The sequence below is a fragment of the Salvia miltiorrhiza genome, chromosome 1 (assembly GCF_028751815.1).
Source record: "Salvia miltiorrhiza cultivar Shanhuang (shh) chromosome 1, IMPLAD_Smil_shh, whole genome shotgun sequence".
Classification (NCBI taxonomy): domain Eukaryota; kingdom Viridiplantae; phylum Streptophyta; class Magnoliopsida; order Lamiales; family Lamiaceae; genus Salvia; species Salvia miltiorrhiza.
Genome location: NC_080387.1, coordinates 28,959,519 through 28,971,561, shown reverse-complemented (window position 1 = coordinate 28,971,561; position 12,043 = coordinate 28,959,519). Strand labels below are relative to the sequence as shown.

Genomic DNA, 12,043 nt, shown 5'->3' with positions numbered 1-12,043 from the left:
GAAACAAAATTCATTTTTTTTTTAATTCATCATATTTGATAGAGAATTAATCGTTCCTATTTTCAAATGAATTTGCAGCTAATCCTAGCCTTTGACAATAATAATTTATAAAACCACAAATGTATATGTTCTCGATAATATTGGAATAAGAGGTGAAAACAGCACTGTAAAATTGGAAACGTCTCGAAACGGTGAGCGATGTGATGAAGGAAATCTTATTTCTGGCAAAGCTGGGGATCAAATTATGGTGGCAAAGAAAATACAAACTAACATAATCACCATCACCATCACCATCACCATCACCATCCTCCCTAAAGAAGGAGAAGATCAATATCCAGAAACAAAGAGCTACAAACACCAACTTACAGTTTGCATGGGTTGAGTTAGAAGCAAGCCAGGGGAAATTTCGTCTATTCACAAGCCAGTTTAGTGTCAAAGCTGCTCAGGCAGATTGCAAATGCCTGAAATGCTGACAACGGATATCTATAATCCATGGTGAACATGTCCTTCCCAACCTTACCAAACTGCAGAATTATTTTGTCGTGCTCCGACGGGGCCGGCTGGGAAGTCGTCGGGGCGCCAGCGGCGGCTGGTTGTGTCGAGGCGATCAGCTGAAAATTCTTCACCGATGCGACCGTCACCCGTCCCCGGAAGTTGAGGCACCAGCACTGCAGCTGCTCGTGCCATCGGGGGGACTTGTTCTTCAGAACCAAGGGCCGTGTTTTACTGTTGTCGTCCTCGTTCGACAGCCGGGCCATATCGGAGAATCTCGAGCTGCTGAATTCAGTGGAGTGGTCCATAGACTTTGAGAATGAGATGCTCCGGAACGAGTCTTCTAGGGATCTCGGGAGAAGTTCCGGATGCCCAGGCACCACACCACCGGGTTCGAGGGATGCCGCGGGGATTGAGTGCATAATGCAGTTCATCTTCCGTGGACCGCGCGTCCCAAGCACGTTCAGCTCGTATGTGATTTGAGCTATGTTGTAACTCCCAGTTGGTACTTTCGGAGATACTTTCTTGGAGTAGAACCGGCGGCTCGACCTCCCCGGCGGCGGGATGTGTGAACAAGCATGTGGAGGCTGTGTGTCGTATATCAAAAACCTCGTACCCAGAAAATTTGATCTGCGATTTACCATCAATAATTCAGTAAAATGCTAAAATAAGTAATGAATAATAATTATAATAATAAATACAGTTAAAGGTGCGCATAGCAAGCTAAAACTCTACACAGCAACAATCACTCTTTGTCATTCTTCACCCTTCGAAAGGAATCCTCACACAACCTAGGGCAACCTATTAATATTCGGCGTTGCAAAACACTGTCTGAATAATTTATCTTCATGCTATGATAAAAGATTTCAAGCTAAATATCATACTATAAAATTTCAATATTAAGACTATCTTCTAAAATTTTACAGCAGGTGCTTCCTGAGACGGATGATGCAGGCAAGACTAGAGTTGATAAGATTGCTCTATTTCTGAACCAGTTAATAAAGAAACTAAAATTCATAATTTTTATGTTGTACAATACAAATATATGTTAGAATACACGAAATGAAAGAGATGTGCATATTCTTTCAATTATATTCTACAGGTAAAATAACTGTGCATAGATTCCAAGGCACAGTGAATATATCATTAGGGTGTGTTTGCTTTTTATCCCTCTAAATGGAGGGATAATATAAATAGGTATAAATTAATCCCTTCAAGTGGGACTACATATTTTATATCTTGTTTGGTTTGAATGATAATACATTTATCCCTCCCTTTATACGTGGTATAAAATTATACCACTCTTTCTTAGATATAAAATTATCCCTTTCCTAAGGGATAAGGGGCTGCCCGAAAAATTATATCACCTGCCCGAATTTTTTCATACATCAAAGCAAACGAGGTATAAGGTGGTAAATGTAGCTTATCCCTCCCTTATACCTCAAAGTGAACGCACCCTTATTGTTGAAGCATAACAAACAACAGCCACAAACTCTGCCTTTACTTAACTAAGTGGGTTTGACTATTGTTTTTCGCACACCCACCCACACACACACACACACGGGGTTGACTATTCTCGAAAAATAATAGGGACTACTGAAATCAAGAAGCTTCTGTAAGCAATGAACACATTCTTTGGAAGACTCAAAGGTATAACATGAAATAGGATAGTAAGAAAGTAAAGGCTACCTTAGTTTACCAATGTATGTGCTACTTGATCTGGAGATGTTATCTGCATCCATAGAGATGACGTACTCTGTACAAGTTGTTCTTCGAGTTCTTTTAGCAGACAGAAGAAACTTCCCATTTTCAACTAGCAAAGCTGAAAAATCAAACATCATACACAATGATACTTAGGGTCATTCTCAAAACATTCTCCCAATGTACAAGAATACATAATTCATGTTTTCGTATAATTTTTTATTCTAAATACACACATTTCCCCTACTATCTCATATAATGCTAACAAAAAAACACAAAAAGACACAACTCTAATGTCTTACATCCTCACAAAAATGGGAAGAAATCTATTTCCTTGGCAAGGACAAAAAAATAATGATGAGCAGAACACCACTGACAACTGTTACATGATTCTTGAAACCGAAGTCGAATATTTGCTTGACAATTGAGTTGGATTAAGCATTGAAGCACCTATGATTGTTTCATTAAATTCCAAAAGCAAACTAAGTTCAATCACCTCGTTAGGATAAGATATAAACAAAACCAAATCCTCAACAAGACAAGGTCCTACAATATTAGTACGGCCAGTTTGAAATATCGTTTTTAATGGTACTAAGAGATGACCTTTAATCCATTTGTGAAATAAAAAATTAGCAAATCTTTGTATCAATTAACATATGTAACAAGAATTACTAAAAAGAACACAGTCATCTTCAGAGAAGCAAAGGCAGAATATACTTGTTACATATAAAAAATTGAATAGAAACACTAGTTACGACTTACAAGACAGAATTGGAGAAACACACAGCAAATATTATATGCTGAAACAACAACATCGAAGAACATGTAATAGCATATTGCCAATTCAGAAGTGAACTAACCAGGACTAAGACACAAAAACAGATGGTAGGTTAAATTAGATTTGTCTCGCTTAATGAAGCACTGAATAGTTCCATCACGAGACCCAGGCTGCAAAATGGGAAAAAAGCAGATTCCATATCAACTTCTTGTAAGGATACTGAAAGCTCTAGTTCTAAGGTTAGTACTACATTGTGCAAGTAAAACATTAAGTGGTAGCAGAAACAATCGAAGACAAAGGAAATTTTAGTGCACTCGTGTATAAACAACACAAAATGTGCAGTGAATACCTGCTTAAGAGAAACCGGAAAAGTAAGTTTTCCACAAAATTCCGGATTTTTAACTATTTCCTTGCACATGCTCCTCCAAGACCGGCAAACAGCTGCACACGCAACTACATGTTTCCGAGTGGGCCACGTGCTCTCGCTCTCCTCCAACCTCCTAATTACATCGTAAAGTAGCTCAGGAGGCAGATTAGCCCACCTGCTGTTCTGAATCACCAAAGGCTGGTCACTCAAGTCATTAAATGAACCATGTGATTTCCCCCTATAATGTCCAGGCAACCTCACATCAAAACTCCGCCTCGATAGGCTGCCAAAACTCTCTCTCAAATCCCGAGCTATACTGCGGAAAGACATTGAACCGCCCAAAGTGGTATGTAAGGAGAAATGGCAGAATCAAGTGCTAGGTTTTCTTGATCCTTTATATGAAGTCGTTTATCGATAATTTATAGACCACTGGGAATGTTACCACCCTGGCTGTGAATAAACAAAAACAAATTCAATAGAAGAAAAGATAAAAGTAAAAAGGAGAAAAGCATCCATGGGGAGAAGCGAAGGAAATAAACTAATATTATAAAGGAAAAGAAAATTTAAAGAGGAGTAGAAAAGGATAGTTTCACATGGACTCAAAAGGTAGAGTGAATCAGTATCTTAATTAGATACAGCTTCTCATATTCTACTTGCAGGGTGAAAATAAAGAAAAAAGAGATAAGCAACACATGCATTCGATGAATAAACCTTGAATCATCCACTTAAACATACATATAATCAGACAAAAAAGACAGATATTTCCCATAACACCAAAATAGCAAGATTTATCTCAATCATAATATGCCTATTGAAGAATTAGATTAGGTTAGTGCCGTTCAAAGAATATAGACCACTTACCCCAAAAGCCAACTAAAGCATAAGCTAAGTACCGAGCAACTAGATTTCTAGCTAACCTAATCAAACATAATCATACTATTTTGAGCTCATTATAAACAAAAAAGTATAATCTAAACTAAAACAAAAGATATCAAAGCTTGTAGGTGATCTTACCCAAATTAAAGAGAGAGAGAAAGAGAGGGAGAGAGAGAAGTAAACCTGTTAAAAGAGCTTCAACAAATAACACAAGTTCATATTTTCCATCAGAGATCTGCAAAGAACCATAAAATTCATTAAATCCTACAAATTTAAGCTCAGACACGAGGCCACACAAACTTTAATATGATTCTTTCTTTCAGAAATCGCCTCGATAACGCCGAAACCTCTTTCTTTAAAAGAGTGAATCAAAAGTGGAGAGCGGAAAAGGGATTGAAATAAAATGAGTAGAGATTGTACCTAGTAAGCATAAGTCCGAAACAGAGATTATCCTTTAACTTTCCGAAATTTAAAATAAATAAGTAAAAAGTTCACCAAAAAGAAAAGTTCTAAGAGAGGTAAATGAAGCATTGACTTAAAAATCTAAAGCTTCAACCTTTTACCAAGATGAAGGAAATGAGATCAGAGATCTAGTACCTTTAAAAAATTACACAAATTCTTCACAGCCCCAGTTCCACAGCGAAGTGTATAAACTATGTAAAAATTCAAACCCAGAAAATTTGATACAATTCTTTCAAACGCAGATCAAGAGGAAGTGACTGAGACATCAAAACAAACACAATAGATTGAATACATCGACTACAATCAGCCGTCTCTCGCGAACTCACGAAGAGGTAGAGGGAGAAGGAGGGTCTCTACCGGACTCAAAAATTGGGCTTAAATCTAGTCGAAAGAAGCATAGATGGGAGAAGAAGCAGGAGGAGCAAGAATAGCATGAATTAAAAAAAAAACATAAATTATTAGAGTTATATATGATGGAAAATTGCGAAATGAAATTATTTAATTGTTGGGTGTGTTTGGTTAGGTCACCGGGCAGAATTATGAGACTTATTTTACTTTATTTTGGTCATCTCATCTAGGATGCCACACCACACAAAGACACAGATGGGATTTCGTGACTTTCTTAAATTTGATTAATCATGTCATTTCAATTTGGGTTGTGTAAGTCTACTCATACGTGTGTGTATCTATCTGTGTATTTCATATTGTTTAATTAATAATGGCAATTGCTATTAATTAATTAAATACATAAATTTTTGAGTCAAATTGGCCATTTGGTAGTAAAATTAAATTTTGACCACACATATAATAAAATATAAAATTGGATCAATTTTTGTGTAAAAATGCAAATTCACCTCTAGCATAAAAAATTAAAAAATTGGCCTCTTTCACGCAACTCCTCTCCCCCGGTTCCCCCTCTCTCATTTCTCTTTTGGCTGTTAGTTGATATCCACTGCCTTCATCTTCAGCGGCGTCACCGTCAACCACACACCGCAATTCATGTGAGGGATCGGTGTAGGAAGGAAGTCGATATCCACTGCCTTCATCTTTAGAGGTGGACGATATGGCGAAGATCGGGAATCTCATAACTACCTCCCAATCTCCAATGGATGTTGCGATGGCGATAGGACTTCTAGTATCAGAATTGAGCGAGGATCCATAGAAAGGGAAGCTAATGACGTTCAGTAACAAACCTAAGCTGCAAATTGTGAAAGGCAAATGTTGAAAAAGAAAATTAAATTGTAAAAATGAGCTGACTATTTCTAGAATTATTAGTTAACTTGAAACAAACCATGGTACAAGGAAAAAAAATACAAGAATTATAAGAAAAACAGTAGGTTTTTAATTGTTGTCTGCTGTTAAATAATTTTGGAAGTGAATTCATTGTGCGGAAGTGAATTTGTGTTGTAAATGTTTTTGAATCCACAATGAACTCGATGAATTCATAACTGAATCGCTAGTGTTGATTGTAAATTTGAGTTTTAAAGTTTAAATTCGCAATTAGCTTTTTGATTGTGAGTTCAAGTTTTTAAACTTGAACCCACAACTAGCAATATTGTTGATTGTGAATTCAAATTTAAAGATTGAATTTACAACAAACACTATTTTCTAGTTATGAGATCAAGTTTTAAAACTCGAATTTACAACTAAAAATAGTGTTTTTTTTTTTTTTTATCGGACAAAGTCATGTTAGATGTTAGTAATTAGTTCCCCATCCACTCCAAGAACCCCTTATCTCTCCATTCACCAAAATCCACCTTATATCTCCAATCTCCAATTCTCTCCATTTACAACTAAAAATAGTGTTAGTCGTGAATTCGAGTTTTAAAGCTTGAATTCACAACTAGCGATAGTATTAGTTGTGAATTCGAATTTTAAATTTTGAAATCACAATCATTATTATTTCTAGTTGTGAATTCAAGTGAATTCAAGCTTTAAAACGTAAATTCACAACTAGCAATGGTAGTTGTGAATTCTAAATTTAAAATTCAAATTCACAACCAGTACTATTGCTAGTTGTGAATTCAAGCTTTAAAACTCGAATTCACAATTATAAAATCAGTGGATAATTTTTAAGTTTTTTATGTGAAGGGTAAAACGGTAAATGTGGCTAATTTTTAAATTTTTTATTTCAGTAAACAATTTTTATTTTTACTATTTTCAAGTGACCATTTTCAAAGTTGACTCTAAATTTTTACTATATTATGATTTGTATATGAATAAATTTTTTATACCGACCACTTGTATATTCTAGCTCAATGAAATGTCTGCGAATTAAGAATTTATAAAATGTTTGTATGTATTGTAGAGAACGATCTTAATTTAATGCTATATTTATGGATGATGTTTTAATTTGTATTGCTTGTTTGGATTGTACAATAGGGTCCATGGTAATTATTTGTTCCAACAGATAATTTGTTAGATAAGTATATAAAAATGTCACGATCTGTTAGATCAATATATCATTAAAAGTGTCACGAAACAATATGAAATTAATTAGAATTGTATTTTTCGTCGATTCAAATTCAAGTAATGTATTCCTAATAAATTTTGATAAACGAATAACTGAAAATGATTCACTAGTATTATTTTATATAAAATTCTTATTCGATCAACATCTCCTTGTATAGCAAGAATTATATTATATATAAGAAATGTGAGAATAATATATTTTAAAATTAATACATTTGATGTTAAATTTAATGCATCTGAAAAAAAAAAATCGCTCCATTCAAAATTCAAATTTAATTGCTGGATTCACTTATCAAGAATAATGATCGTAGATCTTTGCGTTTTATTTCTAATAATCGTTGCCTGTGGCCAAATTTATCTGAATTTTCCCTCACATTTTCACTATTTGTTTTTTCTTTTCTTAAAAAAAAAGAAAAGAAAAAAGAAATCGTCCCCAGAAGCTGAATTATTTTATATTTTCGCCTACCCCTTTGTTATGGCGTGGTTGTGTACAGGTTAACATGCAAAAATGCCCCAATTCTTAAGTTGTGAATGAAAAATGCCCTTCCTTATAAATCAAAGCATTTCATACCCTAATTGACATCCATACCCCTAAGCTATTTCCACTCCTAGTCTTACTATGTCCAAAATTGATTTTGCTAAGGACAAGTAAGCAATTGGAAATTCTCTTTATCTCCCCTCTTTAACCTAATTAAGCTTGACTAGTATATCGGCTGGAAACTTTCCTCGTGCCCGATAGGTTACTTCGGTAAACTGGGTCTGGACTGTGCGACAACGCCACGTACTGTTAAGCAAAAAATGATTAAAATTGGATTTTGTTCAATTGATCCAATTGATCCCGCGCTTCTCAAAATGGTATCAGAGCGGGTTTTTATAGAGGAATTATATAATTTTTAGTTTATTTTTATGATTAACCCATGTGGGAGGAGACTCCATTAAAAGTTTATGGATCCGGACGAGTGTCCGAGATGTGTACCATACAGGAATTCTCTACAACATGTGGAGAGTGAAATTACCCGTCTACTAGACGGACTCAACTGGAACAACCGAGCCCTCGTTACTAACGTACGACGAGGAGAGGATGCCGAGATTATTCGTGATATTATCACGAGTATCCAATTCTACCATGAAAACCTCATGGGACTCGCCGTGACCAGAACGGCGATTGAACAAGTCATGAAGGAGGCCCATCAGTCCCACGATTGATGGAACCAAAAGATAAGGCGGGAGTAGCTTTTCCAGGCTACCAAAAGATCGAGCCAAGCTCTTCCGACAACGTCAACTTGCGGGAGATCCAAAAGACGGTGGAATATTATGGCGTCAAGCTATACGATCTACCGATGGAGCTGAGCAGAATATCACTCAAACAAGAGGAAATATTAACCCTCTTGCGTGATATCCAGAACAGAATGGAGGAAATCGAAAGGCGAAAACCATGTTCCGGAAAAATTCGGAAGCAATGGTCCAACGACCCGACGAATTCCCCTATTTTTGATGCAGCACCCAAGGAGTTGCAGCCGAAGGATATAATCCGAATCATGAAAGGCAAATATTATGAATAGCCTGGACAGAATCGGATTAGAAGATCTACAGGAGTTAGCAGAATCTTTTGCTAACCTCAATATGGTTGATCTCAAGATGAACCAAGGAGATGAGGTGCCCAAAAACGAGCCTCAAGAAGAAAATTCGTCAAAAAGGGGTGGGGCTTCAGATGATGCCAGCCATTACCAGCGAACCAAAAGACGCAGGCCACAGATGCGGGATACTCCTGTAGGAAAGGCCACACTTGAACCAATCCATCCCTATGGATTGATTCTCAACCTAGACGAAGCCAGATTTAAAGATTGGGAGGATCTGATCGATGAATGGGCTTCATCATTGAATATCGTAGTCACCACGATTGAGTACGATAAAAAGGAGTTTGCCAAAATCTTCGAAGCAAGTCTTGCAGGAATGGCAAAACAATACTGGGATAAAATCGAGATCTCAGCAAGGGAAGAACTGTTTACTAGTACTAAACCTTATGAAATCATTAAGGAGGCTACTAAACAGATAAAAATCCATTTCTTGGGAATGGGTTTTTTCGAAGGAGCTGCAGAGGAGAAGCGCAAGAAATATCATCAGGCACTCTACAATCTAAGATTAGTGGTGCTGGAGCCAAAAGCTCTTGATGAATTTCTACGCCTATATACCCTATATGTTCATATGGGGGTTGTTGATGCTCAAACCGCCAAGGACCTCTTTTTCACAAAGTTCCCGAGTCCATGGAGGGAGATGCTCATCAACGAGTACGTGTCACCAGGAGAATATCCTCTTGATAGTGCATCAAGGAGAATGTCTTATGTGCACAAGAAGCTGTCCGAATGGTGCCAGAAGGCGGCGGACCTGAGAAACCTCAAAAGATTGAGGAAGCTCAACAAGAAATCTCCATTGATGTGCGACAACATTGATCTTCCAACAGAGATTGGTGCTGAGTTGCTGTATCAAAGGAGGAGCCGAAAGAAACATAGGTATCAACCCTATGAAAGAAAGTCCAGAAGAAGTTCTTGGAAGCCAAGAACTATGTGGACCAGACAAAAGGCACGCTCTTACAAGTCAGGCCAAAGGAGCGGACCATCAAGAAACCGATTCTCAAATCAAAAGAGAATCCCGGCGAGGAAAACTTTCAGGCGGACCCAAGCCAAAGCAAATGAAAGTTTCAAGGATTGCAACTGCTGGACGTGCGGTGCAAAGGGGCATATTTCAACCAATTGCCCAGACAACGAGAAAAGGGAGATGAGAAGATTCGAATCCACCCCGGATATCGAAGACGCAATCTTCTACCAGAAATTGATACCCGTGTATCAATTCGAAGATATATCCTCTGATGAGAGTATATATGAACAAGAAGAGATCTTTAGTTCTGAAGAATCGGAAATGACCGATGGATCAACCGGAGCCGAGTCAGACTAAAGAAGAACACGAGGTCCACCACACCCAAAAGGAGGATCAGAGTGGATTTACAAGCCATTTTCTGATACCACAGAAAGAAGTGGTGAAGCAGCTTGTGAAAAAACTCAAGAAGGAAACCGAGGAGGTTCAAACCTATCAAGGGTTTTCCAATGGAAGATTGAATCGAGTTTTAAATAGCTTGATTCCAACCAAGAGGAAGCATCATGTCTATTTTGGCGTCACAAGCCAAGAAACGGCGCTTCCAATTGAGATCACAAGCAACCAGGTGGAAATCCAGCTGGTTCCGGCCGAAGATATTCGGAAGGATCTCAGGAAAATGAAACCAGAAGTCGCAAGTACGATGAAATGGATTCATATTGGAGCAATTCAATTGGTGCTAAAATCTTCCCTTCTCCCAGGAACAGACCAGCCAATTGATGTCGCATTATGCGATAAAAGGGTTAGAGAGGCCAGAGAATCAGTTATTGGAGCTTTTTCAGGCAATCTCTATGCCAAGAAGATTATAACCGAGTTTTATCCACAGATCGCTTATAATCTACAAGATTCATCTTTCAGCCGAGCCCTGACTCTCTATCAGGACTACAAAAAGAAGGAGTACATGACAGATGGAAACAGGCCATACTCACTGACTTATCAAGTCTCGTATGCCCTATCAAATTCCCATCATACGGAGTTATTTCTGGGTAAAGAATTTATTGAAATTCCAGAAATATTCAAAGAAGTTGCTAAGGCAGCCCCTTCAAACCGAGTTGAAATTCCTCAGAACAGGGAAATCGACATCGACGTTGGAGACAAACCAGTACTGAGCCACACCCAGAGTCTCAGACTGGGAGCACCAAGGCTATCATTCCAAGGAAATAGGCTTACTTCAGGGCCTATATCAAGAAGTTTCTCTCATTCTTATGAAAGAAGGGCGATCCAGGAAACACCAGTTCCAGACATGAGGGTCAAATTCAAATGCCCCGAAGGATGGAGACAGGTTTCCACAAGAATTAATACAACAAACAAGGAAAACCAATTTCCTTGTAGCTTGTTGTATTATCTGGCAAATCCAGGAGACAACCGATATATCGGAATTCTGGAGGTTGGAGGTTTTGAAATCCAGACCGAAGGCCAAGCCACCAGAAGTAGATGTCCTGATCTTAGGACGAGATTTCCTTGACAAATACAAACCATGGTCATGGAAATCAGGAGGAATGGAGATTACCATTGGACGACAAAGAGTGATGATCCAATGACAAGTCCATTCTCGATATACATCTCGGTGGGGATGTTATACGAGAAATACAAAGCAGAGTATTTCGCTGCTTATGTGGATTCGGGAGCAGGAATCTGTACAGCAAAACGAGGAGTCTTTCCAACAGAAGTGGAAGAAGATCTACCTCGAATTGCAGGAAGGGATTTCTCCAAGAAGATTTTACTCTTATCAAAAGGAGTAAAACAAACGGAAATATTGATCGGCGGAGCAGGACAGACACCTTGGTACAAGGTCAAAACTCCACCAATTTATTTCCATGATACCGGAGCAGATATATTATTCGGAAATAATTTTCTGCAAAGCTTCAAGCGGTACATACAAGACAATGAGGCCAGGCGGCTAGTGTTCACAACCAACTGTGACCACAAGATCATTGTGCAAAGGCTCAAAGGAGCTTTTCATCGTTCGATGCCAATACACTTTCGCAGCAAGCGTGGTGATGATGGCAGACTCCGGAGACCAGATACAGGAGCCTTGAACCGGATCAAAGTTCCTGAGTTTAATGCCGCAATCGTCTCAACATTCACGGAGGATCAAATCTCCACGAGGCGAGCATGGGGTCTATGGGTCTGTCTCACAGAGATGGACAAGATGAAGTCCAGATTTAAGTTCTTTCAGAGCTCGGATCTGGGAACGTTCCTGGTCAACACAATGACAGGAAACACCACTAAGTTTGCCGAACAAT

The 12,043-nt window shown here is 38.1% G+C and overlaps 1 protein-coding gene across 4 annotated transcripts; it reads right to left on the bottom strand.

The window, feature by feature from the left end:
• Positions 1-201: 201 nt before the first annotated feature.
• Positions 202-5,374, bottom strand: LOC131018597 (tubby-like F-box protein 8). 4 transcript variants are annotated; one of them, XM_057947317.1, is made up of 6 exons: positions 4,812-5,374; positions 4,398-4,449; positions 3,321-3,784; positions 3,054-3,141; positions 2,182-2,314; positions 202-1,122 (listed from the first exon to the last, which is right to left on the bottom strand). In XM_057947317.1, exons 3-6 carry the CDS (start codon positions 3,666-3,668, stop codon positions 411-413), a joined length of 1,281 nt encoding a protein of 426 aa, XP_057803300.1. In that variant the 5' UTR covers positions 3,669-3,784; positions 4,398-4,449; positions 4,812-5,374; the 3' UTR covers positions 202-410. The 4 variants fall into 4 exon arrangements, with proteins under 4 accessions (XP_057803300.1, XP_057803294.1, XP_057803304.1 ...); XM_057947311.1 differs by having other exon boundaries at positions 3,321-3,788; positions 4,812-5,339; XM_057947321.1 differs by having other exon boundaries at positions 3,321-3,788; positions 4,353-4,449; positions 4,812-5,257.
• Positions 5,375-12,043: the final 6,669 nt, after the last annotated feature.

Coding starts and splice junctions, on each gene's coding strand:
- LOC131018597 (XM_057947317.1), bottom strand. CDS start 3,668: ATGTCTTTCCGCAGTATAGCTCGGGATTTGAGAGAGAGTTTTGGCAGC. Junction 3,142..3,320: donor TTCCGGTTTCTCTTAAGCAG/GTATTCACTGCA, acceptor CCCATTTTGCAG/CCTGGGTCTCGTGATGGAAC. Junction 1,123..2,181: donor ACATACATTGGTAAACTAAG/GTAGCCTTTACT, acceptor GGTAAATCGCAG/ATCAAATTTTCTGGGTACGA.